The 25962-nt window shown below is 42.6% G+C and overlaps 1 protein-coding gene across 2 annotated transcripts in view; it reads left to right on the top strand.

The window, feature by feature from the left end:
• SLC4A11 (solute carrier family 4 member 11) overlaps positions 1 to 25962 on the top strand; it is an 86936-nt gene that overhangs the window by 43389 nt on the left and 17585 nt on the right. For both annotated transcript variants that reach the window (XM_065735988.1, XM_065735987.1), the window contains 8 exons: positions 271 to 352; positions 6966 to 7089; positions 9960 to 10166; positions 14764 to 14848; positions 21158 to 21283; positions 21883 to 21996; positions 22792 to 22924; positions 23230 to 23303. In XM_065735988.1, the coding sequence (XP_065592060.1) occupies positions 271 to 352; positions 6966 to 7089; positions 9960 to 10166; positions 14764 to 14848; positions 21158 to 21283; positions 21883 to 21996; positions 22792 to 22924; positions 23230 to 23303 (945 nt within the window). The remainder of the gene's footprint in view (positions 1 to 270; positions 353 to 6965; positions 7090 to 9959; positions 10167 to 14763; positions 14849 to 21157; positions 21284 to 21882; positions 21997 to 22791; positions 22925 to 23229; positions 23304 to 25962) is intronic.

The raw sequence follows: 25962 nt of genomic DNA, 5'->3' as shown, positions 1-25962 counted from the left end.
GCTACTCAAATAATTTAATATTGTGGTAGAGTGATGTTAGAGGGAGAAAACAGCTGCCTCTTCAAGCTGCAAATAGTTTAAGGCAGAATTCAAAGGCATCAATTCAAATGTTTCCCCTTCTTCCTATTGTCATCCCCAGTCCTTGCATCTATCCAGTATGCAGCTAAATATGCTTGGTATTAGCATTTAGCTTCAGATTGAAAGGAAATGTAATTTGTAGTTGCATACAAATATGAACAAGCTTGTAACATTTCTTTTCTTCTCCCCTAGTTCACCTCTTATCAGATACAATTCAAGGGGTCACGGCGACGGTCACAGGGGTGCAGTATCAGCAGTCCTGGCTCTGTATCATGTAAGTACCTGGGCTGTTGATAATCAGAATACATACGGGTTGCTCAAAACATGCAAATCTTCCTGCTGCAAGGAGGAATAGCAGTTGAGAATACATCTCTTGTAAGTTGAGGTGGTGATGCCTTCTCTGACCGTATGGGCTCTCTGAGCATTGGGCTCTTTTGGAAATGAATGGCAAGCAGCAGCCTGGGCAGAGATGACCATAGCCTCTACAAGGCATTACATTGCTGGATGCTGTCTACATCTAGGGTTAACGAACAATGCTGAAAAAATTCAGAGCCCAGAGATTCTAATTACTGCAGTTGTTAATTAGGAGCTCTTGAAAAAAGGATAAGTGAACTTGATCGTGGTCTGCTTTGACTGCCAAAGACTGAGGCCTTCTACTGAAAGGTTTCCTAAGCTTTTTGCAAACATCAAAACCTTGTAGCTAGAAATTGAAGTCAGAATTGCAGACACTATTCAGACACTGATTGTTGTCTGGCAATTAATTCAGACACTCTCAATGCTGTTGGATGTTGGAGCAGCCCCATAGAGCAGTGAGGGCTTTGTTACTTGGGATTTAGGAGCAGAGATGACTTCACCCTGGTTTCCACTTGACTGAAGCTGGGTTGCTTGGTTTTGAAATCATTGTCCCAAAATCAAGCATGTTGGGTGAGCCAAGCTGTCCCTTCATGGAGAGATGCCAGAACCTGAGTCACTGAGCTAACTGAAGCAATCTAATTTGAATCAGTTTCTGTATTCATGTGTTCTCCAGTCAAGTTGTCACGAGATCTCACAGTCATTTATCTGGGAATGGGGTTAACCTATATTGTATAGGTGCCTATAGGCTCTCACAGAGCACAGACATGCATTGTAGCAAAATGGTTTGGTAGTACAGCTGTCACGATAGCTTTCCTTCTCCTAGCAGTGTTCCTGTTCATAGTAGGGGGAGAAAAAAAGAGTACTCTGCCTTGGAAATGGACTTTTTGTTGTTGTTGCTTTGAATTTGAAATCTTGGAAGAGCGATCTCCTGGATGTCAGAGGTCTGTCCTATGAAGTAAGTCAGTCGGATAATGTCTGTGCTGTGTGTGCTGCTGTCAGCTCCTACTCTTATCCCAGGGATGCACAGAGCAGTTTGCACAAGTGAGATGAGTTCATATGGCAAAAACTGTCTTTCTGTGCTTCAATATAGAGGGCTTCTGAGCGGTTTTTTCTCCCTGCTTGCGTACCACAGATGTGATAGAGAACCTGCATGCTACTTTAGGGAGAGCAGAGGTGGGAGTTCCTACCATGGCATGTGACGTGGCTCTGTGTAAAGCTTTAGAGAGTACCAACTTAATAACAAAGCACTTGCAGAGGTCACAATACAAATGCTGTGATAATACAAATGCTGTGATGATATACACAAAGCTGAGAAGAGTAGCTTCAGCTTTTCTGTAGAAAGTGAGCCAAAAATTTGAATATATCTATGTGAGTAATGCTGGCTTCCATGGCAAGCCATGATCTGAGAAACAAGCTTACAGCCTGAAGGTGTCTTGTGCAAAACTTCCTCGTTTCTTCCTTTTGTTACTCTGAAGAGGGAGAAGAAAGTGGTGAGAAAGCAGTGATGAGTTATTAACTGTAATTATGTAATTATTGCACTGTATTGCTGCTGTAGCTATTGTGCAATGGATTGAGAGTATTTTTAGACCCTACATTTTTTTTTGAAGTCAGATTGCAAAACAACTTTGAAAACTCTGAAGTAAAAGGAATTTGTTGATGGTTTTTTTGAGTGAGAAGAACCTTTAAGATAGATTTCTACTGGTTTTTACTGCTCTTAAATTTAACAAAGCATACAGATTTAAATGAGCTCTGCTGTTTTCTGTGCACCTTAACTTTTTCTTCCTAGCAAATGTAATGAATTTGAGTCCTCATAATATTATATTAATGAGGAGGAGCAGCTCAGAGAGAAGAACTGATTTCTGATTCACAGTAGACTTCAGAGATTTTATTTATCTGAAGAATTACCTGTATCTGATCTCACCAAAGCCATAGCCAGGGTGCACATGGAAACCTTGACATTCCTTCGTTAAAATGCTGTGAGCAGTGCAGGGCTGTGTGCCCAACTGCCAAGCGATGCTCACCTGCAGAGAAGTGAAGATTGCTGAGTATTTGTGTATCATAAAATCATAGAATGGCTTGAGTTGGAAGGGAACTCAGAGATCTGGTTCCAACTCTTCTCTGCTCAGGGAGGCCAGCCACTAAATGAGGCACTTGGTTAAGCTGCCCAGTGCCCTATCAATCATGTTTAATTGGTCATTTGACATGAGGAAGCTCTGCTTTTAGTAGGTGCTTGTGGAGACACTGATACTCTTCCCATAAGCTGTGACTGCAGTAGCTACACATACTGCTGGGAAGAAGCTCTGATTTTCCTAGAAACTGGGTGGATACACCATGACCCAGAGTCTGGAAGGGGTAAACTGGATGCTTTGTACATCTAGGTGGGGAAGAAGCCAATATAAGAGCTATTGGTTTAGTCTTGCCAAACTTGATGGCTCAAAAAGCCAAAGGATAGCTTCATTTTTCAGCAGAGACTGTATGGAAAAGTGGCTTTAATCACAACCAAGTCTTATCAAGCCCTACTTTTACCATGTGACAAGTGGGGATGTGAATGCCTGATGTTTTTGTTTCCTGGGATGTGATGCAGAATCCGTAATTCTAAACATACTGAAGTCACTGCCAGTTAAGTGCTGGTGTCTTTCTCCCTGATATCCTCCATGAGCAGCACCAACTGATGGGCTACTGAACAAACACTGCCTGAGCAGAGGGGAACTCCTCAGGCAGTACCACCTCTAGGCTCCATACTCTAATTGCCAGGAGGTGAATATAATTTCTGCTTTCCAGAATTGAATCCGGGCTGCTCTGTAGTCTGTTTTGAGTAATTGAAGGCTTATTTCCTTTGATTGGATTGGAGTTTGGTTTCATTTGGCATGTGGATTAGTGAAGGACTTAATTTCAGCGCATTCATATGATTTACTAGAGCTGTTTGAACAGATGAAGGAGGGAAAGAAGCCTCCCTGCAACTGAAGACACAATGGCTTGTGTCCCTTGTTGCTATAAAATTGTTTATTCTTAGATAACCCCCACTGCAAAAATTCATACGAAGAAGGTAGTTCTCAAAATACCACGTAGCCCCTCAAAGCTTAGCAGCTTGAGGTTATTTTGGATATCAAACAAGGCAGCTGTTGAACAGTTCAGCTGTTCAAAAAATAATAATTAAAAACTGTTAGACAGATGTCTGCAGAACTTGCAGTTGTGGAAACGAGAGCCTTTCCTCCAAACTTTACAGCAGTCACCGTTAAATGCTGCTTGGGTTCAAAGCAGGGACTTTTGATGTACCTATAGCTGCCCTCACTGGCATGTTAGAGTCAAAACTCCTGCACATGCTGCATTGTGGAAGGGATTTGTCAAATTGAAGATCTTCGTTGGGAGTTTTGAGTCTTGAAGGAGAACCATTGGTGGGAAGGACAGTAGATCTTAGTGCCTACAAGCGTGTTCAAGGAGGAAGGGCTGTATTGTCCTATAGGAAATGCTTTCTCCTAACTCCTCTAGAGATGAACTACCAGAGGCAGTGTGTCTTTCTGGAGCACAGTACATTTGTCGCTCAGAAATAATACTCATCCTGGAGTGATTTTTTTTGCTCTGTACTTCCAAACCATCCTAGTGTCCAACTGCTGGTGAGCTTGCCTGCTGGTTGCAGCTTAATTCCTTGCTTGTAAATTCTGCTTTCTGAAAGCCCTGTGCCTGGAGCTGCTTTGCAGATGATTTATTTGCAGTGGATGAGAACAAGCAGTGTCATCATTGTTCTGCACTGGGACAGGAAAAGGTTGGCTAGCTGATTACCTCTACTGGGCATTTTTCTTACTGCAGGGGATAATTTCTTTGTAAAATGACTTCCTTTCTTGCCCAGTTTAAAGATGTTTTTCTGTTTCTCTCTGGTCTCCATACTTTGACCTGTTTTATGACTTCTCTGAGAGATGTTATTAATCTGATAACATCTTGGGCACGGGGCAGAACTATGGCATGTGTGACTTTGCTGGTGATTTTAGTGGAGTGCTGCCAGTTCTCACCATCCAAGTCCCATGCTGGACACTGCAAGATATGCAGCCTGGAAGGAGGAGGACAGTAAAGCAGGAATTTGTGCTATAATTCAAATGGCTTTTTTATTATGAGCTCAATTATTAGAATAATGATAAAACTGCTGAGAATGCAACCTGGCATCTCTTTAAATCATAACCAAGTGTTTCCTTATGTGAGTAATAATGGGTAGAAAATGGGTTTTTCTGCTTGCTGGCCAAACCAAAGGAGAATCACATTTAGCTCAACCCAATCTGAAAAGGAACTTGGAGGCTTTGGCCAAACCATACTCGATTTAGTCAGCTGAAAATGTCTTGTCAGTCTTCAGGCTTCTGGAGGAGCTTTGGCTGTTTACCATCCCGATAGCTTTCTTTTTAAGTGGAAATTTACTCAAGAGCTACTCGAAGGAAATGTTTCAAGTGACTCTATTTCAGTCTGAACTGCACAGTTTTACTTGCAGATTTGCACAGCTTAGGGTAACTCCACTTGAACCAAATAGACTTCCTTTATTTTCTTTACGAGTGTTTCCAGAGTTCTTGAAATGGTTTCAGTGTGGGGTCATTTTATCTGATTTGCAGAATTAAAACAAAGTGGGAGCAGTAAGTGCTAGACAAAGAAACAGCTGGATTTCAGTTAGGTAGCACTGATTCTGATCTTATAGAATCACTGAGGTTGGAGATCAAGTCCAACCCCACCCAACCCATCCCAACCATGTCCCCAAGTGCCACATCTCCATTGTTCTTGAACACCTCCAAGATGGTCTCACTGCCATTTCCCTGGGCAGCCTGTTCTAATGCCTGACCATTCTTCCCAAGAAAAATTCTTTCTTAATATTTAACTTGAACCTCCTTTGCTGCAATTTAAGGCACCTTTTATCCTGTATATAATTTTGCCTCTGGTTTACTTTTACTAAACCAACGTAGCTTGTTTTGTACAGGTGTTACTGACTACTTGTATCCTGAAGTTGACCATTAGGTCAGTGATCCACACCCAGTCTGACTGATGTAAGCGGGCTAGGATGCATGTGTCAGTGACAGCAGACCTCTTTGCAGAAGCATTGGAAGAATCTATCTTGTGTGAGAAGTCTTAAAGTCCAGATTTGTAGATAAAACTGTTCAAGATAAAAATAGATGATGGCAACAGGCTTCTCAGCGTTAAATATTCCAACACTGCATGAACAGTCTTATTGTCTGCTCTCCCAGTCCCTCTACGTAAGGAAATATCAGACTTCTGAGAGGAATGCAAAATTTTGGGGTGGTTGCTAGGAAAGCTCTTAGATACCCTTAGAGAGATAGGTAATCTTGTATGCTGTTGAGCTGTAGCAAGATTGCTACTGAGGGCTTTGGTTTACTTGTGAAAACTAGTGTTTGTGTTTATTTCTTCCTTTGAGAAGGAGGGTAAGGATTGCTGCAATTCTGAAGTATGCTAGAGACTAACTGCAGCCTTTGAACTGCAGACCTAGTGGGAAGGATAGCTTGTGCTCTATTTCAGTGACTTTGAAAGGAACTTATTCTTGATGTTGGGACCTGTTTGGATTTTTTAATTCCCACCCACTCCCCTCCTCTCCCAAGGCTGCTTCAAATGATTTGAGTAGGAAAAGGTCAAGGGGCCTCAGTAAAGGGTAAGCAGAAAGTATGAAATACTGTCCTAATAGTCATAACCCATGTGACTACAGGGAATCTATTGGGTTGCTTTAGGGCAAGTACCTTTGTGAGACAAATCTGCATAGGTGGCTTGACTTCCTGATGACAGATTGGAAGTAAATTCATTAAGGAGATATTTGGTGGGCTGATTTGGTATGCAAGTTATGAACTTGAGGAAGAATGCAATATTCTTCTAGCTAGTGAATCTCCAGCCAAAGATCTTCAACTGCCACTACTGGGAATGACCATACGGATGTGAGAGCATTAGAATATCTCTTAAAAGGAAAGATGGGCTAGTTTAACGGCAGAGAAATAAGAGGGAAGATGGTTTAAAGACTGTGATATGTTCTTGCTGGACAAATCAAATGGGACAAGCAATGTGAGTGGCTTTAAACCAGAAAGAAAGTCACTCTGAGGTGGGAAATCATACTTCATTGTTGATAGATACATCTCACTGTGCCTTCTAGAAGAACTGGGAAGTAGTATGAGCCTTCATTTAAAACAGGAGTGTTGCAGTCTAGACTGGTGGTAACTTAAAAACTGGCTTGGTACAGTTCGTAGGAGAATAACACCTCTGAGCAAAGAGGAAAAGCAATTGGAACAGACCTGCCCAAGGTGAAAGGGGTGGAAGCATCTGTCATGCCTTTTCTAAAAAGCATTTTATAAAATTGGATCAGATTAGGTGTGAACTGCATTGGTTTAATGTAGGTGTTAGATGTTGAGGGCTGCTTTGCAAGAGTTTCTGTAGCACTGTAAGTAAGAGGTACATTGCTATCTTTTTAATATTTTTGATTGTTAGAAAGCAGATGGAATAGGGAGAATTGTGGACAGCATTTTTTATATTGTTGTGTATAACTATGTCACCTTTCTCCACAGTTGCACTATAAAGTCCCTTCAGCGACGTCATGTTTGCATCAGTCGCCTTGAGAGGCCTCAGAACTGGGGTGAGAACTCCTGTGAAGTCAGATTTGTGATATTAGTCCTGGCACCTCCTAAAATGGTGAGTATTCGTAGAATCACAAAGGTCCTTTCCAACCTAAACCACTCTAAGATCACCTGGTTCTAATCCCCTGCTATACAGCAGGGATTCCCCCCCTTTAGACCAGGTTGCTCACAGCCCCATCCAGCTTGACTTTGAACCCCTCCAGGGAGGGGGCATTTACAACCTCACTGGACAACATGTCCCTGTGCCTCACCACCCTCACAATAAAAAATTTCTTCCTAATGCCTAGTGTAAACCTCCCATCTTCCAGTTTAAAACTATTTCACACAGAATTGGAGGGGTTGGAAGGGACCTCTAGAGGTCATCTAGTCCAACCCCCCTGCCATTTCCCCTTGTCCTTTTGCTACCTGTCCTTACAAAATGTGTCTCCCCAGCTTTTCTGTAAGCCTTTTAGGTACTGGAAGACTGCTAGAAAGTTCATCCAGGCCTTTTCTTCTCCAGGCTGTTGAGCTCCAGCTCTCTCAGCCTGTCCTCACGGGGGGGAGGTGCTTCAGCCCTCTGATCATCTTCATGATATTCAGCTATTGCTCTTTGTTTTGTTACTTAAGGGGATCTTCCCAAGATCATTTGTTTTTCTATGTCTCTTTCTATACAGTTAATGACAATCTTTATTTTTAAGGCAAAAGGGACTAAAAAAAAAAGTCTGAGGTTTTGCATGCTGTTGCCCAGACTGTTTATTGTAACAGTGAGGAGTAGGAGGAGTGCTGTGGGAAGTCAGCTTATGCTGAGGTGTTCTGAGAAGTGTGTTCTTGGCTTTGATACCTTGAAATAGCAAGGTTAAAGTTTGCTCGAGTGTACTTAGTGGTTCTCTGCTACAGACATGCTGAACTAATAACCTGTTAACGTGCTCATTTATTGCAGTATTGGGGGAAGGCATCAAGGTCAATTGGGAATCAACATCTTCCCTTCTTAGAAAGCACTGGCCTAATCAAATTGGTGTGTCCTATGAACTAATGATTGAAAGGTTCAAAGCTAAAGACCTTTGCATGCTTAAGCTAGCTGTTCACACCTTGGGGTTACTAGGTCTGTGCTCCTGGGAGGTACTGGGGAGGTTTGGGACCTTGTGTGGAACAGGACAAATCCAGATTCAGCTTCCTGCCCTTCAATGCTATCTGAGTGACCCTGGGACCTTCTGGTCTGGTCCGTCTCCTGCACATCCACCATCACCTTTGTTTAAATTGAAATACTGGTGTTTCCTTATTTCTGGCAGGTCTTTCCCAACTGAGCAGTTCAGTGCTTCTGGCATAGATCTCAAAGCCAGCAGGCTGAAAACATATTGGCGTTCCCTATGAGAAACAGCAGGCAAAAACTGAACCTGCTCACAATTGCATTGATCTTCTAATGCATGGCAGTTAGCTTATCTCTAGCCAACTCCGTGCAAAGTGCCAAACAAACTGCTCTGTGTCTGCTCGTATCCTGAAAGTCTGCAATTCCAATAAACAGCATGAAATTAAGGAAAGGGAGGGGATGGCAAGCAAAGCCACGGTTGCCAACGTGCTTTCTTTTAAATCCAAGTAACTAGCCTGCTCTAGTACGCATTTCTGGTACAGCAGTTAAAGTAATTAACCTGCTGACATCAACAGATTAAATGAGTTTTGCTTGGGGAGAGGGAGAAAAAGCCCAGAAAGTGAGCATTTGTTGTACTGAGGAACTCGGTTCCTTGTCTTTCTCTAATATGTAGGATGGAAAGATGTGAGTGCTCGTAGGGCAGTGTGAGAACAAGAGGTAGTAGGCTTAAGTGGAGACGGACAGGAATGGATATCAGGAAAAAGCTCTTCTCTGAAAGAGTGGTCAGACACTGGAATGGTCTGCCTGGGGAAGTGGTGGGGTCGCCATCCCTGGAGGTGTTCAGGAACTGTGATGTGGCACAGAGTGGATGTATTCAGTGGGACACGGTGGGGATGAGTTGAGCTTGGGGATCTTAGAGGTCATTTCCAACTGTAATGATTCCCTGAGTGACAAAGCAAGTATAGTGTTAGTAGTGACTGGGACTAGCTTAATGTCACTTGCATTTCCATGCCTCTGCATTAAGCAGCACTGAATTGCCTGGCTGTGCTCATGAAGAAGTTGTTCATCTACTTTGTTATGAATCATTATAACTGATTTAGATTAATCACATGCTCACTCCCACTTCCTGTAGTAATGCAAGGAGTTAGGAATACGTCTAAAAGAAGGAGGTTGTTTGGGTATTTCTAGCAGAGGCTACATTATGACTGTTGAATATAGTTGAGAGATGTGGGAGTTAAAAGTATTTCATCAAGAAGTTCATAAGGAGCTCTGATTCTGCATAACTTGGTAGGTATCTTGCCTGCCTTGACCAAAGTATGCAAGCTGTTGAGCAGATCAGTCTGCGGAGCCTGAATTTAGTGGGTTTGTGTGGGGATGAGGATCTCAGTCTCCTTTACTGTTTCCTAATTTCTGAAGTGCTTGGAGCAACAGGAGAGCAGGCTTTAGATACCATTAAAGCTGATCTCTCAAAGACCAGATCTGTGACTCACAGAAATAATACACTGATCAGGCATGCTCCTTTTTCATTTTTTCAGACCTTCTGTCCCTTCCAGGTATTTGGTGAGGATAGACCCTGCTGCTTGTGGGTGCTCAGCTGCTTTTCTCCTCTGCTTTCCTCCATTCCAGTAGTTACTTGAGCTGAAAGCTTGTGTTGCTGCAGAGAAGCCAACCTAATTGAGTTTTAGTGCTCAGAAAATAAGTTGATCGAGATTATATGCACAGTAATCTGTCTGCCTGAAACAACATCTAGACACCCCAACCTGCAGGAGCCTTCAGTGTCCTTCCACCCCAGTGGGAGTAATGCTGGGATACTGTAGGGCTTAACAACTACTAAGTTTTTCTTTCTCTTTTTAATTCAGAAAAGTACCAAAACAGCCACGGAAGTGGGCCGAACTTTTGCCACGATGTTTTCAGATATAACCTTTCGGCAGAAACTGCTGGAAACCAAAACTGAGGAGGAGTTCAAGGAAGCCTTAGTCCACCAACGCCACTTGTTGACAGTGGTGAATCAGAGGCCCTCAGCAATGAGCGACGGGCACATGCCACACGGTCCTAAGCCACTCAAGGTAAGGCTGGCCAGCATCTTCAGCTGTCCTCCCAACTGCTTCGGTGTCAAAATGAATAAATGGAAGGGTTTTTAGGAAAGGAGATGAACTGCTTGCGGTGCTTGCATCCATCAGACTTTCCTAGCAGTCTCTCAGGACTGAGGTTGCTATAAGTGTTTCCAATATGCATGTCTACGTTCCTCAGCTCCTGCTGTAAATCTCAAGGAAGCACTTCAAAGATGCAGGTGCTGAGGGAGATGCAGAACAGTAGGGGGTTGAAATGGTTACAGGATTTTGAATCCAGATGCTAAGTTGTGGATGGGATTAATGGATCGCTGTGTGCTGTCAGTCCAAGGTACTTAATCCTTACAATCAGAAGTCTCTGAAGAAGCTGCTGCTTGTCTTTCCTGCAGCCAAAAGACTTCTTGGCTGTCCCTGCACAGTAATTTCATTTAAAAGTTGCCTGTCAGTGCTTGGCCTGACTTCCCGCTGTTTGATCTGTAGCTCTGTAAAATGTTATTTGCTTTGTACTCTGAAGTTTGAGGGAAATGCTGTAACTCCACTTTCTTTTCTGGAATTTCCTGTGTATTGGTCACTGCTTTGCTCTTCTGTTCAGAAATTCATTCTTTAACCAAGCAGCATACCTGAAAAACAAACTGTATCATCCCTAGCCTGATGTTCCTGTCCTTGAATTGCAAATAAGCTTAAAGCTTTGGGGTGCCTATAGTGCAGAGGCTGGATAATGTATAACTTTTTTTAACTGAAGAAGACTTAAGGGGTTTTGACCTGCACATCTGGAAAGGAGCAATTCTTTTTCCAGCATAATCCCCTTGCTTATAGGTAGCACTTAATTTTGCCGGACTCCATACCTGCCCTTAAGTTTGCAGGGCAAGTCCTGCAACGCTCTCAAGCACGTGTCATTCAGAGTGGAGGCTTTAGGAGTAATTGCAGTAGCGTAATGTAGGTAAAGCAAGCTTGACTCTTTGCACGTGGTCTTCCAAAGATGGTGCTGGTGGAGAATTTGAGGTGTCCGACTTTGTACCCACAGAAGAAATTAAGTCTCATAAGAGCATCCTATTTGAAACGTGGAGGAATTTCTGCTCTGGTTTGGTGAGCAGGAGGATGCAACGCTTGTATGTGTGGGCCCTGGGAAGTGATGGTTTCTGCTTGTGTCACTGGGTCTGCAGCCATGGTCAGGCCGAGCTTCCACAGCTCTGAGTTGGCACAGGGAACAGTGACAGTTGCTTCTTTAACACTTACTCTTGGCATTGATTGCTCTTGGTGTGACTTCAGTAATTCATTGTTTTTAGATGTGTTCTAGCTCCCGAGGGATGCAGACTGTGCAATAGTAGTTCTACTTTCTCATCTCTTTTGAAAGAAGCTGCCCTTGCCTGAAATGGGACTTTACAGCAGTGGTTTTGGGAGGTGGACTGGGAACTCTTCCCATGTCCCTAGCAAGCAAAGCTTTGCCTGGAGAAGTGAGGTGTTGAATTGAGCTTGTAGCCTGTGTTCATCAGTTCTAGTGAAAGCCGTATCCAGAAGCCCTCCCTTCCTGCCTGCCCTGTGTGATAGTCCTCTAGAAAGGAACCACTTTAATGTGAGGACAAGCTCATATGAGACCAAGTGTGTAATTTCAACCTGTGAACAACCCCTGACTGAAATAAATACAGAGCTGTTTGTGATAGCAAGTGAGCCTGTGGGGGGTGAAGTCCTGATGGCATAAAAATCTGCTTCCTAAATCCCTTTTTTTTTTCTTGATCCTGCAGTGATGGGGGAGAAATGGGCCTCAAATGTTGTGTAAGTGGAATTTTTTCAAGTGTTCATTTCTACCTCAGCTACTGAAGGAGACACAACAGTTGTGTACCATGCTGTGCCTACAGAAACAATCAGTTTCAGCTTATTTTGAGGTCTTATTTGGACAAGACAGCGTCCTCACAGCTGTAATTAAGTCAGCCTAAAATCCTTTTGTTTGCCGAGGCATCTAATCATGATTCTCCTCACAGAGATGGTTTTGATGCTTGCTAATTGTGATTGTGTGCTCTTTTTATTAGCATATATGGCAGAGTGTGCATTTGCTGAGTGGGCTGGGCCATATGTTGGAAGGAAAGAGGATAGCCTATGTTCCTGGGCTGTCCAAAACAGTTTTACAGGCCCACAGTACTTTAGAGGAGAACTTGAGAAGGGTGGTTGGAGTTATTGGGGCAGATATCTTCTGTTTGGCTTTTTACAGTACTGGCTTAGAGAAGTAGGCTAACTCAGATGATGGTAGCTTATGAAAGAGGCTTAGAGGAGGGTTGTAGAATGGAAGATGGAAAGTTCATGATAAGCTGTGAGCTTGCTGTGGGGACAGGGCCACGAGAGAGCTGCTAGCACGAATGGAAGTGGAAAAGAAGTCCAGCCGAACTCTTCCCACTGATGAGGAAAGAAGCAAGGAATGGCAATCCAAGAAATTCCCAGCTCTTGAGGGTGCGAGGAAGCAATACATAGAGGGAAAACTAAGTGCCAGCTTTATCCTTAAGATTATATATTTTTAAATCCTGAGAGGCTCAAACTCAGAAGAATTGAATGTTAAGTTAGAGAAAGAGGAAGGCAAGGGAAGAATAAGTTGTGCAGGATAAACAGTGCTCCCCGTATTTAGACACGGATTTAATGTCAGTGGTCTCTATAGAAACAGCACTAAGGTTTAGCTTGACATCCTCACTCCAAGCCAAACTTGCCCACAGGCAAGAAATAAATGCGTAAAGAAGGGTTCAAGGGTCGCAAACATAACCTGTTGCTTCACCTTCTCTCAGATTTGCCTGTGTGCCTTGTGAGACACTAAGATCAGTACTTTTGTGTTCCCTGCTTCCTACAAGCAGGCAGCCTGTCTGCGCATTTCCATCCTGCTCAGCCCCAGGCAAGCAGTGAGTGTGTGGCTTCTCCCCCCAAAGGTGAGCTGCTCTGAGCATCCTTTTCCCATAGTCACTGCAGCAAGACAAGTAAACATATTAGTCATTGAAGCCATTGTGATTCCCTGGCTGACTTGTGCCTTTAGGAATGTCATTCTGGGGGGAGAAATTAAATTGCTTTTTAAGTGCAGATGGCTTTGATGTCCAAATATGCCTGTTGGTTTGAGTTCACAGTTTGTTGCTTTTTTTTCCAGAAATACTTAAGATGCAGATATGTTGTGCCATTTGTTTTCCTTTCCTCCTGGTTGTTCACTGTAGAGAGCTGAAACTCTTCACAAGTAACAAAAGGATACTGGTAAAACGCAGTAGTATTGACTTATGTGAGACATAAGATGTGATAAGGACTGATAAAGGAGTTGGAGCTTTGAGAAATCTTTTGCACCCAAAAACCTAAAGTGTTTGATGTGCTAAGGTGCTTTCCTTTTGTTAAGAGAGGTTTTCTTATTCTGCTTTATGTTGTGGCATAAAGGTACTTCCAGGTACTTCAAAGCAGGTAAGAAAAGCAAAGCTGTGTGTTAAGAGCGGGGCAGAATCAATTCTTTCTATAGAAATGGATGGGAGCTACTGCTATGTAAAACAGCCAAGCATCTAGAAAGATGACCTCTGTGCTGGTTTCAGGTGGTCTGTTAATGTAGAATTGATCTGTGACTTTACACTCCCTTTATGCTCCCTTAGCAGGGGTGACATGTCTTGTGTCCCTTGTTCTGCTGGAAACATGCAGTGCTTCTCACGAGGCAGTTCAGGTAATTAGAAGTGTATCAGGCTGCATTTGGTTTTTGGAGTAGTATGTGTTACTCTGAGTTGTGGATAACAGGGAAAAGAAAGTGTTGTCTATGCTGATGCTTTCCATGTGCTTTTCTTAAAGATGCAGTTGTGAACTGGGAGACTGTAAGTCAGTAGCAGATGTCATGTGTTTTGAAAAAGCTCCTTGTTGCCTGTGTTGTGTCAGTTCATATAAACAAGCATATTGCACCTTGCAGGCCCCCAGACCAGTAATGGTAAGGGATATGTCAGGTTTTTGGGACCATTTAATCTTACTGGTTTTTAATAGGCAGAAACTACTGCTAGATTGTGTGAAGTTATTTCAGCTTGTTCCCTCTGAGCTGAGTTTGGATGCAGTCTCTAACTACGCTATTTTGAGATGTTTCCTTCCTTGGCCATGCCAAGGGAAGGAGTACCTCCTGCAGACCCCCTTACAGACACTTCATGTGGCTTTTGGGATGAATTTCCTGGTGTGATATATCACCAAGCTGTCTGGAGCAGTGGGGAGGGCTCGCTATCCTCATGTCTATCTTATGGGTACCCAGATGTTATCTCTGTGCCCTGAGATCTAATCCTGCTGTTGGCTAAGGGGTATCTTTAACAGGTCACTTCCATGCTGTGTATCAGCTCCCTCATCTACGAAGCAGGGGTGTGGATATGAATGGGAGGAGAAAGAGGGAAGGAAGGGAGGAAAATAGGGTGGTCTGGGGAATTTTTCTCTCTGAAAATGCTTTTCAAGATATAGTTTGAAGAGTGAAGGGTCTCTTTTTATTATCATGATGAAATCCAATTTGAATGACCAATTCAGAATGACCAGTTTTGCTCCTATCAGTGTTGAATAAAGAGGTTAATCTCTTTGACAATACATGAGCCTTTAAACTGACACAGGACTTCCTTCCTTTCTTTAGCTGCATGACTTTCTCAATGTTGGCAAGGGGATTTTTGATGACATTGCACGAAGATTTCCAGTGTACGCTTTGGACTTCACTGACGGTATGTTGGCCATTATGTATGGAAACATTGGCCTGATTTTGAATTTGTGATATGATGTCCTGTTTACAGTGTGCATTCAATGTGTTCTTTGATATGTGTAATAGCTCTCTGATTTCTTATTTAAACAAATGTGTTGATTCAAGCCTATGAATAGGCAGCAGTGCACGTTATTGATGGGAAGCTTGCAGTATTCCCTTAATGAAGATGGTAGCTGTACGTAGATGAAGATTTTAATTCTTATTAAGCTATGAGGCGATTAAATAGATTGATTATTGTTGTGTGCAAACACAGTTCAACTCATTGCAACCTAATTAGTCAGCAGTGGCCTAATAGACCCTTTCTGCTGTCCTTGCGAGCCAGCATCAACAGTAATTATGGTGATGCAGTGGGAGCAGAGTGCTTAAACAAAACCTGAGCTGCATTAACTTCAGCTCAGTGCCTCTCAAAAACAGATACAACTTCTCTTTTATAGTCAGATCATAATAGCAGTAATATGATGTTTATACTGAGCCTCAGGTGTGGGGTTCTATGTAGTTCCCATGATAGTAGAGTTGCTTTTCCCCTTTCTACCTGTGGGCTTTTACTTCCAGAGGTTCTTCTAAACTATGAAAAGTCTTCAGAGCAAACCATGATTGCAAAGCTTCAGCCTGACATCAAAACGGGTTCAGTTCCTTACAGCTTTTGGGGGAGTTGGTTAATACATTCAGTCATCTGGAATCATCCCCAAAAAGTTTGAGTAAAAGAAAAATGTAGAGAAAAAAAGAGAATCTGGGAGATCATCACATGCCTTCTTGCTGTTAAATTCTTTAGCCCAAGGCACAGTTGTGCCAGAACACTCCTTGCATTGCTCTTGCAGGTGGCATAAGAAGACAAGGTGCGTACACGGGCATTTTGCAGTTGGTGGCACCCATTCTGCTGGGAAGCATGAAATGGACTGAGCTGCTGGCTTAGTGTCATGGGTGTGCTGGATGCTCTCTACTGGAGCTTTGTAACTGCTGGAACGGCACTGTTTCTGTGAGGTCTAAGGTGAATGGAGAGCAGGTCTGTGTGAAGTCAAGCTAAAGCTACATTTTCATGGGGATTTGAGAGCTTACTGAAGAGGGCTAAGAAATTACTTTCACAGTAGCAGCAATGAACCTGATTAAAAACACAGTTTCTTGGCCGTTGTATCACTAGCAGCAGATCTGTCAGAGGACATGAACTCCTAATTTGTACACCCCTGAAATGGTTTCAGGATGCTTTGTCTCTATGGCTGTTGCTTTGTAGGGATGCTAGACTTCAGCTGATAATTGTAAAGGGAAGTGAGCAGGGAACTTGCAGCACAGAGAAGCATCCTTTGAGGAGTGCTGAAGCTTAGCTGTGGGTACTTACTTTGCTTACAGCTGTCCATATCTTGAGTGAGCAGCAGGTTCACAGGCAGAAGTGCATTGGATTATGTTGCCAACACAGGCTAACAGCAGGTTGGGAATCCATTTTTGGGTTCATGTTGTTGCTTCTGCATGCCTCCAAAGTGAGTTTCTTCTCAGACTTTGCCCTGCCTACTATAGCCAAGTTGGCAAGCTTTCTGCACACCAATGTATGCAGTAGATCCAGCTTGCCCTAAACAAGATGCTGGGGTTGACTGACTTGAACTGTTTCTTTGGCTGTATCTGATGAAATACTGTCATGGTGAGAATGCAGCATTGCAAACATTGCAGAGAATTGGTTTGGTGTAAAACATAACTATATGAGGAATGACTGCTGCTATATAGCTATTGGGGAGAGTAAAGATGCAGAAGTGAGTTGAGTGGAACTTGGGAACTATTGCAGCTCAAATGTGAAGTTCACCTTAGAAGCAGTCAAGCTCTCTTTCATGTAGGATACAGGGAAAGGAGGGAGAGCTTCTAAAAACCTGAATGTATTAGTATAAGAAGTGCTACTTCTTCCCAGAAACTGAAAGTTAAGATAAATTCTTTAAGGATCTACATGGAATGAAAACCAGATGGAGTAGAAAGTATCTGCCATAAACCACCAAGTCCGAAGGTGATCAAGAATGTGAAATTCCTGGACCATCTCAAAGCAGCAGTGGACCAAAACATTAGGGATTTGAGCTGTCCAAGTATCTGCACTCCAGACAATCACACGTGCCTCATCAAAGAACTCTGAATAGGGAAGATGCATCTTTGCTGAATGCTTGGAATTTAAATCCTTAATCTGAGAAGCATCCTGAGATTTTGGTTGAGATAGATAAACTGATTAAGAGCAGGGTGATAAATAAGGCTTTTGTTGGGCCAGCAAGTATTTTATCAGTTGAACTTTTTTGTGATTGATCTTATCAACATGCTGTAGAAAGCTGGCCTTTAAGTTATCCGTAGCCGTCGTGGTGTGGGAGAGGACAGAAAGGAGTCATATTTTTTTTGTTTCTCCTAGATTAGGAATTAGTCAAGCTTAAATCTCCTTTGGATTATAGAGGTCTTCAACTTCTGGATGTGCAAAGATCAAAGAGCTTTCTCAAGGTTTGCTCCAGAATTGATGGTATGAGTGGCTTATAGTAAATAGATTTTAGCAGGAGTGTATGAAGATGAAAAATGGGTTTCTGCTGAGCCTAAAGAAAATGTTATTTTCCTTTAAAGCTAGAGTTAGGTCAATTTGTTGCGTAGTCTCTACTTAATGATTGCATTGTTTGAGACTTTCTTCTTTGAAGCAAAATTTGTACAGAACTTCCTCCTGGTCCTGTCAACAGCTTCAAAACACTTGTGTTACTGATTATTTATTACTCAGTTATTCAATTGAAGCTTAGGAGCTTCTGAAAAGCTTTGGATTTTGAGGCTGGTTTGAATGAAAGGAGGGAACTGTGCCTGGACTCAGTTACAAGCTTCTTGCCACCCTTTAAAGTCCCTACCCTTATTCCTTGGTTTATATTTCCTGGGACAGCATGGAGGAATAAGAATAGAGCATGGAGCTCTCGGGGGAACTTGAGGTGTCTGAAGCTCTTATGGTGAGCTTCAGTGCCAGGTTCTGCTGTATCCCTTTACTTCCCAGAGAAGGAGAGTGAGCAGAAGAGTTAAGGGTGAGGTTTATTGTGATCCTTGTTTGCCCCTAGCTGTGGTGGGTGAAGAGTTGGCTGGAGCTGTTGACTTCTCCCTGTCCTTGGTCCTGCAGGGGGTCCTGAATGAGCTCCTGCCAGCAACATCCTCAGGAATTGGTGGCATTTGAACATATGATTTTATTCAAGGTTCTCTAGCCGAGCATATTGTTGGCTTATCTGCCCCAAGATTAGCTGGATCTCCTCTTCCAGTTTTCAGTCTTGTTAAAATGTGATTTACTTTGTGAACTTAGGACTTAGGGAAGATTGATCTTCTGCATAACCTTATAAAGTTGTGTGGAGTCCAGCAGTTCCTAACAGAAGGGAAAGCCCAACTGGAGGGCTTTGGCAGAAGTTCATAATGCTTTGTGTTTTTATGATTTAAAATATGGAGACTTATAGGTAGTGTTAACACTCTAGCTTCTTACCCTTGGAAGATGTTTCTGCTTGTCAAGGTTTTAATGGACGCATCTTTGCTGCTGTGATGCAAATTGGTTTAATTAAACTTGCTTTGCATTAGGTATGTTGGAGAATTGGGAAGGAACTTCAGTAGTCAGATGAATCATGGTATGTCCACCTCAAGTTTGATTCAGTAAATGTACAATTAGTGGACGTAAGGAGCATCAATCCCAGCCCCTGGGTCTGTTAGTGCTTAAATTCCTGATGCAAAATACCAGGCAAAGTGAGGCCAACAAACGTGGTATTCTCTGAAACTCTAACCTTGTTATTTTAAAAAGAAAAAGACACTTCTGAAATTCAAGCAAGTAGAATAGAACTGTCATGTCAGTGAACATAATCGCTTCCCCTTTCAATGTGCAGATGTACCTTAATTTCAAGGGATTGCTTCTGTAATAGTTAGTTCAGCTGCAAAATTTGAGTAATTAAGTTGATTTTTTGGCTACAAATTAATAAGGTGCAGTTGGAGTGACACATTTTTCAATGGCTTTATGAGCCTGCTGCAGATGAAATGCTATCATAATGCAGCCCACCTTTTTAGAAATGAAGTAATGACTGTCTCTAGGTTGCTAATAACCCCTGAAAATGTTTAGCCAGATGTTGATTTCAAAAAGGTAAAAGGTAAATTGTGACTGATGGTGGCATTTAGTGCTTGTCTCAGTGGAGTCTGTACAAGGGGGAGGTACTTGCTCATGATTTTAACTGCAGGCAGAGAGCAATCAACAATATTTATGGAAAGGTATGTTAAATCTGGTGTAGTGATCTCCATTATGAAATGGATTTTCCGGCCACCAGAAGGGTTTCTTTGCTCTTTGGATCTCTTGTGGCTGAAAGTGGATTTCCTTCTGCTGGGAATCTTGGACTCAGCCATAATGCAGCATAAGGATCTCCATGGTCGGCAAAGACTCCTGCTCTAATGCTTGCTTGCAGAACAAGGCCGAAGCAAAAAGCCATGCATAAACCTTAGTGATGCCCTTCAAGGCTCCTTTCTTCCTTCCACCTGCTTACACCATGGTTTAATTAACTGGGTTTTTAGGAAGCACCTCACCACTTACAAACCTTTCTCTGTTTAGAAAATGAGCCTTTTCTTTCACTCATTTCTTCTCTTGTTGCCTGTCCTTTTATGAATGCGAAGCTTTTAAACGGCTGCTTATGATCTTTCATGTTGGAAAGCCTCCTTTGTCCAAAAAGACTGTGTTCTGGACCTATGTAGTTCTCAGAACGAGGAGTGATAGTCTCTACTTGTAAAACTAATGCTTAGTCTCCTCTTTGCCCTGCAGAACCTTTCTTCTTTCCTAAAGGTCTCAGACACTTGGGAGTGTGAGGTAGAAGCCTGTAACTGTTTAAGATGATCACATGAGAACACTTTATCTGGAAAAAGGACATTTCAGGCCCTGTGGTTGCCAAGAGTGGTCAGGAATGTGGTCTGTGGTTTCTGAATCTTCACAATAAACTGAAAAGAATCTGCCCTGAAACAGCTGATCCCATGACTCTTGGAAGGTCAGGCTTTTATTTGTGTGCTCGAGATGTCTCCTGTCAAGTTTCAGCACTCCCTGTTTTCTTATTACTTAGGACTGATGCTCAGCATCCTTACTCCATGCCTACTTGTGAAGGCTCCTGTTTGCAGACCCGATAAGGTGTCCTCTATTCACGTGGCTGCTTGATCGTTACACACATCTTTTTTTGGCTTTTGCATCTTCCTTTTGTCTTTATCTCAGCACTGCAAGCAGTGCACAAAGCAGATGCTAGATAAGATCCAGAAATCGAATGATTGCTTTTCACTCCAGTGATTGTCAGTCTGTTGTGGCAATGCCCAGATTTTGTGTGACTGCAACATCTGCAGATGCAAAACACTGTTCTCAGCTTCAACTCTTGTGCTAGTAGCTTCCTTTGGCAAGATGCTAATGCTAGTAGAGACTTAAGCTCCCAAATGCCCATTTAGGTGGGTGGGAGCTCCCTACTCAGGTGGCTTACACAAAAGGGAGACTGTCTCAGCAGAGGCATCATTGAGGCTGGTGGCACAGGCAGACTGAAGTCTGTGTGTTGACTTGTTTTATTTGGGAAGAGATTTTTTTTCTGCCATAACCATTCTGAGGCTACTCAGTGCAGCAACAAGAAAAACCTTGTGTTCTTCTTGAGCAATATCAGCTGTTTTCATCTCATATCCTTTCTCTTACGGGGTGATATGAGCTCACTGGGGATGGACATCAGCCTGAAAACAGGAAAGGGAAGGGAAGCTACTTCAGAGGCCCTTAAATTCATGTTATGACACTTTAATTCTCTTTCTGGCTGCTTTTGTTATGGCCCAGTGTGTTTTTTCCGATGGAGATGAGAAGTGGTGAGTGGCTGGAAAAGAAGCCATTCTTTCAGAAGTGCCTTTTTTATTTTAAAGCAAAACTCTTTTAATGTACGCATTCCTGACCTCCTGTGCTATTTGTTTTGAGAAGTCTGCTAGCACTAATTGGCTCAGAAAAGCACGTTATTGATTCAAGCCTTACAATCTCAGATTTCTACCTAGGGGAAAAATGAGGTGCTTCATGTTTTCCTGCCCTGAGCATTGCGTGTTGCAAAGGCAAGTGATCACCGTGAGGCATCACAGCACAGAATACCTATGATGCAGTTGTGCAAAAGCAAGTGTGAAAGGCTGCTTGTATTTTTAGACTGATGCAGACTAAATTTTTCCTGGTGTGTTTCAGTATTAAAAGATCTGATGGCATGTGTGACTTTTTTTGAGCAAGGTTTCAGTGATTTCCAAGTGCAGCACTAACAACTTTTTGGGTTTACATTAGGTATTATTGGAAACAACAAGGCTATAGGAAAATACATCACAACTATGATTTTTCTGTATTTTGCCTGCCTCCTTCCTTCTATTGCATTTGGGTCCCTCAATGATGAAAACACCCGAGGAGCTATTGGTAAGTTTATCCTCTTTCTGTCTCTTTAACATCCCATGTGTTCAAGTTTTGTAGCTCTAGTCACCCAGCTTTTGTAGTTTGCTGCATAAAGCGCCACTGAGTGACCTTATGTTTTCTGAGAAGTCAAGTTGACTACTTTAGGGTAGTATCATCAGATGTGAAAAGCTGGAAATACGCTCTTGGTTTAACACTTGTATAGGTAACTGTGTAGTTACAAAACATTTTCCCCAGACAAGCTCCTGGATTTTATTCTGAATTTGATTAGCAGTGTCTGAAATGCTGATACAGTGGAGGATACTTTCTTCTGTCCCAGTTGTGTCTCTGAAGCAATTCATAGGATTTAGTTAAAATGTTGTCCCAAAGGTCTTCTGGGTGAAACGCGTTGACATCCAAAATCATTACACATTTAGTCTTGATGATCCCGGTAGGTCCCACACTTAGCTATATTTGTGCTAGTTTGCCAGCAAAGGATCATGTTTTCACAATGTCTCACCTCCACACGTTAAGTATTGCTCCTATCCATCAGTATCTGCTCTGTGAATACCACATTCCTTGGTTTGAAGAAAAATTGTTTTTCCTTCCTTCCCAATGACTCACAGATGTGCAGAAGACAATTGTTGGCCAGTGTATTGGAGGGCTGCTCTATGCACTCTTTTCGGGGCAGCCTCTGGTTGTGCTCCTAACTACAGCTCCTTTAGCACTCTACATTAATGGTAAGCCTGTTAAACATGTGCACTGTGGGCTGATGTGGTTGAGATTAGTGGAAAGTGACTCTGTGTGAGAATCTTGCAACTCTTAATAGAGTTTTAGTCGCATTTCTTAAGTCAGCTTTAAAGGGCTGAGAGAAGGAGCTTGATTCATGTTTAGTTAAAGAGGCTGGGTTTTAATGGACTCATCCAGGAAAAAAAATTGGAGACTAAGCATTTCTGCTTCAAGGAGGAAATCTTTTTATCTGGTTATTTTCTCACAGAGCTGCATTTCACCACCTTGAGGATAGGAGCCAGCAGTGAGAGGTCTTTATCAGTCTGAGATGGTGTGATAAATAGCTTTCTAGTTACAGCTGGGAGATATTACTGAACCAGAGATGTAAAGGAGTAAACTCAGTGTCTCTAGAAACAACTGAATGAACTTCAACTAAATTGGAAGGATTTAGTCTGTAGTGGAATGACAGAGTAAACGTGGTGCAAAAACATACATGAGATCCTTTTCTCAACAGCACCTGAGCGTCATATAGAGCAAATTCTAAAGGGGATTTTGTAGACTTAATCCTTAGGAAGGATGCTTTGAGCAGTGTGGGAGAATGTTTTTCAAGTATTTTTTTCCCTATTTCTAGTGGCTGGGGGTGAGGGGAAGAGTAAGTCTGGTCCAGTGTTCATACAGGGAGTACAAGAACGCATTTAATGGTATCTGCTAGTGGTGTGGTTGGGCAAAGTCTTAAAATTAGTTCTTTTGCCACCAAGCAAATGAGAATCAGCATAATCTGATGTGTGGGTGCTTCAATTCTGCAGTCATTCGAGGAATCTGTGATGACTACAACTTGGATTTCAGCGCTTTCTATGCTTGGATTGGACTGTGGAACAGCTTTTTCCTTGTGGTGTATTCCCTCTTTAATTTCAGTCTTCTGATGAAGCTCTTTAAAAGGTAGCTATTTTCAAGAAGCCTTATTTTGATCAGATTATTCAGCAAATGGAAAAATTACACATTCCACAAGCTCCTTAATTATAAACTTGCTGCAAAATGTATTTTGCGAGATGAAGCTGGTATCATTTTGACTTATTGTTCCAACTTGAAAGGAGCTTTTAAAGATTTGCTGGGTTTTCTCCTCTGAGTTGGAGTCTGAAATTTGTATATTTTGATGTGAGTGCATGAATATTCTGATTTCCTTTGAATGGAGTTGAAGGCACCCTCTGCTAATAGCTATATTAATTCATGGAAATTTTCCACAGGTCAACAGAAGAAATAATTGCACTTTTTATATCAATCACTTTTGTGCTTGACGCCTTCAAAGGCATTATTAAAGGTAAGTCTTGCAACAGTATTCTTCAGTCCAGATCTCTGCTTTGCTTTGTTGCCACAGGGAAATATGAGGCTGCAAATATGCATGACATTTCCTTGATCCGTGTTCACTCAGGGTCTTCAGGAAAAAATCAGAGTGCTTGAGACATAAGCAGCTCTACGTCAGCAGTGTACTTGGATATGCAAAATTCATTAGCTCTCGTTTCTGTTGGCTGAGAAAGGATTAGGTAGAGAAACTGTATTAATGTTGCTGTTGAGAGTCTTCCCATGATATGGGAGTGGTCTTGACAAAAACAAGTCTTATTTGAAAGCTGAGTTTTCTCCTCACCACATTGTTGAATGTGTTAAATGAGAGGCAAAAGATATGTCAAAGCTGTCTGTTCTTATGGGCAAGATCCTTTTCTCCCTTAATGGTAACCTAGTGACTGCAGTGCCTTCTAGCATGCTCACAAAGCTATTCATCCCTTTCCAGCCACCACCTCCCCATTTATGGGTTAACTTGCATACCCAGATGAGCAGCCTCCGTGTTTCTCTGGCACTCTTAAGTAAAAGTCATCTACAGAAGTGTTGTGTTGGATGGCAGTCTTTCGTTTCATCCCAACAGAAGGAGCTAGCTAAGTCTATGTTCCTTTTATGATCCATTGTTCAGCCACCCGAAGTTTGATATCTTTCAAGATGTGCTTAACCACATGAACATGTAGTGTGCTCTCCAGATTCTGAGGCTTGGCTCTTTGTGGTATCTTGTTTGCAAGAACACCCTCAAGGAGGAGGCTGGACACTGCGAAGCATTTTGAAGCAAGACATTTCCTGGCTTTTGAGAAGCCTAATATGACTCCTTGAGCATATGCTTTGGGTGTGCAGTCAGAGGGCTTTTTCACACCTACGTCTATCAAATATCCTACAAAGACAAAGCTTGGTGAAGGAGGGAGCTGCTCTGGGATTCTTTGCTGCTTTCTTGCTTAATGTGCAGCTGTGTGTGGCACTTAAAATGTGTTCTGTCATTGCCCTTCTCTGAAGGCATGGAGCGTTCTCCCTGTGGCACTAGGCTGTTATTCAACAGTATTAAATTGCTCTGTAAAAAAACAACAAAAAAAAACCCAGCAAATGTTCACAGTGGCTCTGTGGTGTAGAGCTAATTCTGCCTAGTTGAGGGCATGGGGATGTGGGTTAAAGGTGCAGAAAGCATCCATTTATCTTTGCTGCCAGACTTTCAGGAGTATGCAAGTAGCAGTTCAATCAGTGTATTGCACTGCGGACAGCAGAGGAGGCTGGATGTTAATGTGATTAGTGAATTAGTCTAATTAGTCTAATTTTTCCCTTGAACTGGGAAAGGGCTGTTATAGGAACAACAGTAATGAAATCAAGCCAGTGCTCTGCTTGTCCACCAGCTTCTGTTGGCTTGAGCTGCACCTGGGAGCACTGAATGCATCAGCAGATGGGACCCCATGTCCAGCCAGGCTCCCAGGTGCAGAAGGGCAGCGATGCTGGCAAGCACAGCCTTGATCCTAAACCCTCCTGATGCTCATATTTAACCAGATGACACCAGAATAGCCTCGTGCTAGTCTTTCCTTTTCCGCTCCAACCTTATAGAGGGGTGTGATACTTGCTGCTATCACCCCTTTCCTCTCATAATATAGTTTGAGCAGTTAGGTAAAAGGAGAAAGCTGATACTAGTAACAGCTATCAGCAACATTAATGCTTCTTTAAGGCTAAAGGATATGTTCCTTTTGCTCAGATACGTTCTCTTCAGTCTGCTCATAGCCTTGGATTTGCAAGTTACTATACACGTGCAGGAAGATGATGGGGGAGGGTTGCAATCCTTTGCAGAGGAATTGGGCCAGGTGCACCAGCCATCCCCACTGACACTGTTTTCAGCATGTGGCCCAGCCACCAAAGCTGTATTTGTTTGATCTTGACATCTGCACTCTGCAGGAAACGACGACAAACCGGCCGAAGCAAACAGCACAAGTGAATGTTGTTGGAAGGAACTTGAGTGTGTGCTGGGCTTGGGATGGCTCTGTTTCAACTGGAGCACCACATGCTTTGCTGTGAATGGGGCAGTGAGATCCACATAGCTCTCAGTTAGAAAAACAATCAAAAATGCCAAAATCTGCAGCAATTAATATTTTATAGCAAGTTGTGCGGAGAAAAGCCCTCAATCCACCACTATCTTGACATCCTCAGTGCACTAAACAAAAAAATACAGGAGTAAACAAGCCAGAAAGCTTTTTCCCCTTAAATTTTCCACTTAAATCTAGGGTTAACAGGAGCAGCCCTAACCTAGTTTTGAGGTGGGTGCAAATTGAATTGCAGTCCCAGAGGTGCTGCACATAGGTGTGGCCAACCCTAGATCTATTAAAGCATCTGGGAGATGCACATGGTGTGGGGGACTGAGACAATCCCCGAGATTCAAAACACATTTATATTAATAACTTGAATTTTGTGTGAGTTCAGCTCTTAATATCTAAATAGAGGCGTGTCAGTGCATTCTGCATAGCACATGTGATTCTGCAACTGTTGGTTTATCATAGGCTCAGTAACTATGTGCATCTCTAGGACTTAGTAGATGTGAGGGTCAGCTGAGACCGTGAGCAGGCTTTCAGCCCTGGCCAGCTGCTAATCCCCAGGAAATTCCCCTGTTATCATTTTTGTGATAACAAAAG

This window comes from Cyrtonyx montezumae, unplaced genomic scaffold, assembly GCF_038088225.1.
Source record: "Cyrtonyx montezumae isolate F1298 unplaced genomic scaffold, pur_monq_1.0 scaffold_2, whole genome shotgun sequence".
Classification (NCBI taxonomy): domain Eukaryota; kingdom Metazoa; phylum Chordata; class Aves; order Galliformes; family Odontophoridae; genus Cyrtonyx; species Cyrtonyx montezumae.
The sequence above is the reverse complement of the archived record's forward strand: the minus strand, read 5'-3'. Positions and strand labels throughout refer to the sequence as shown.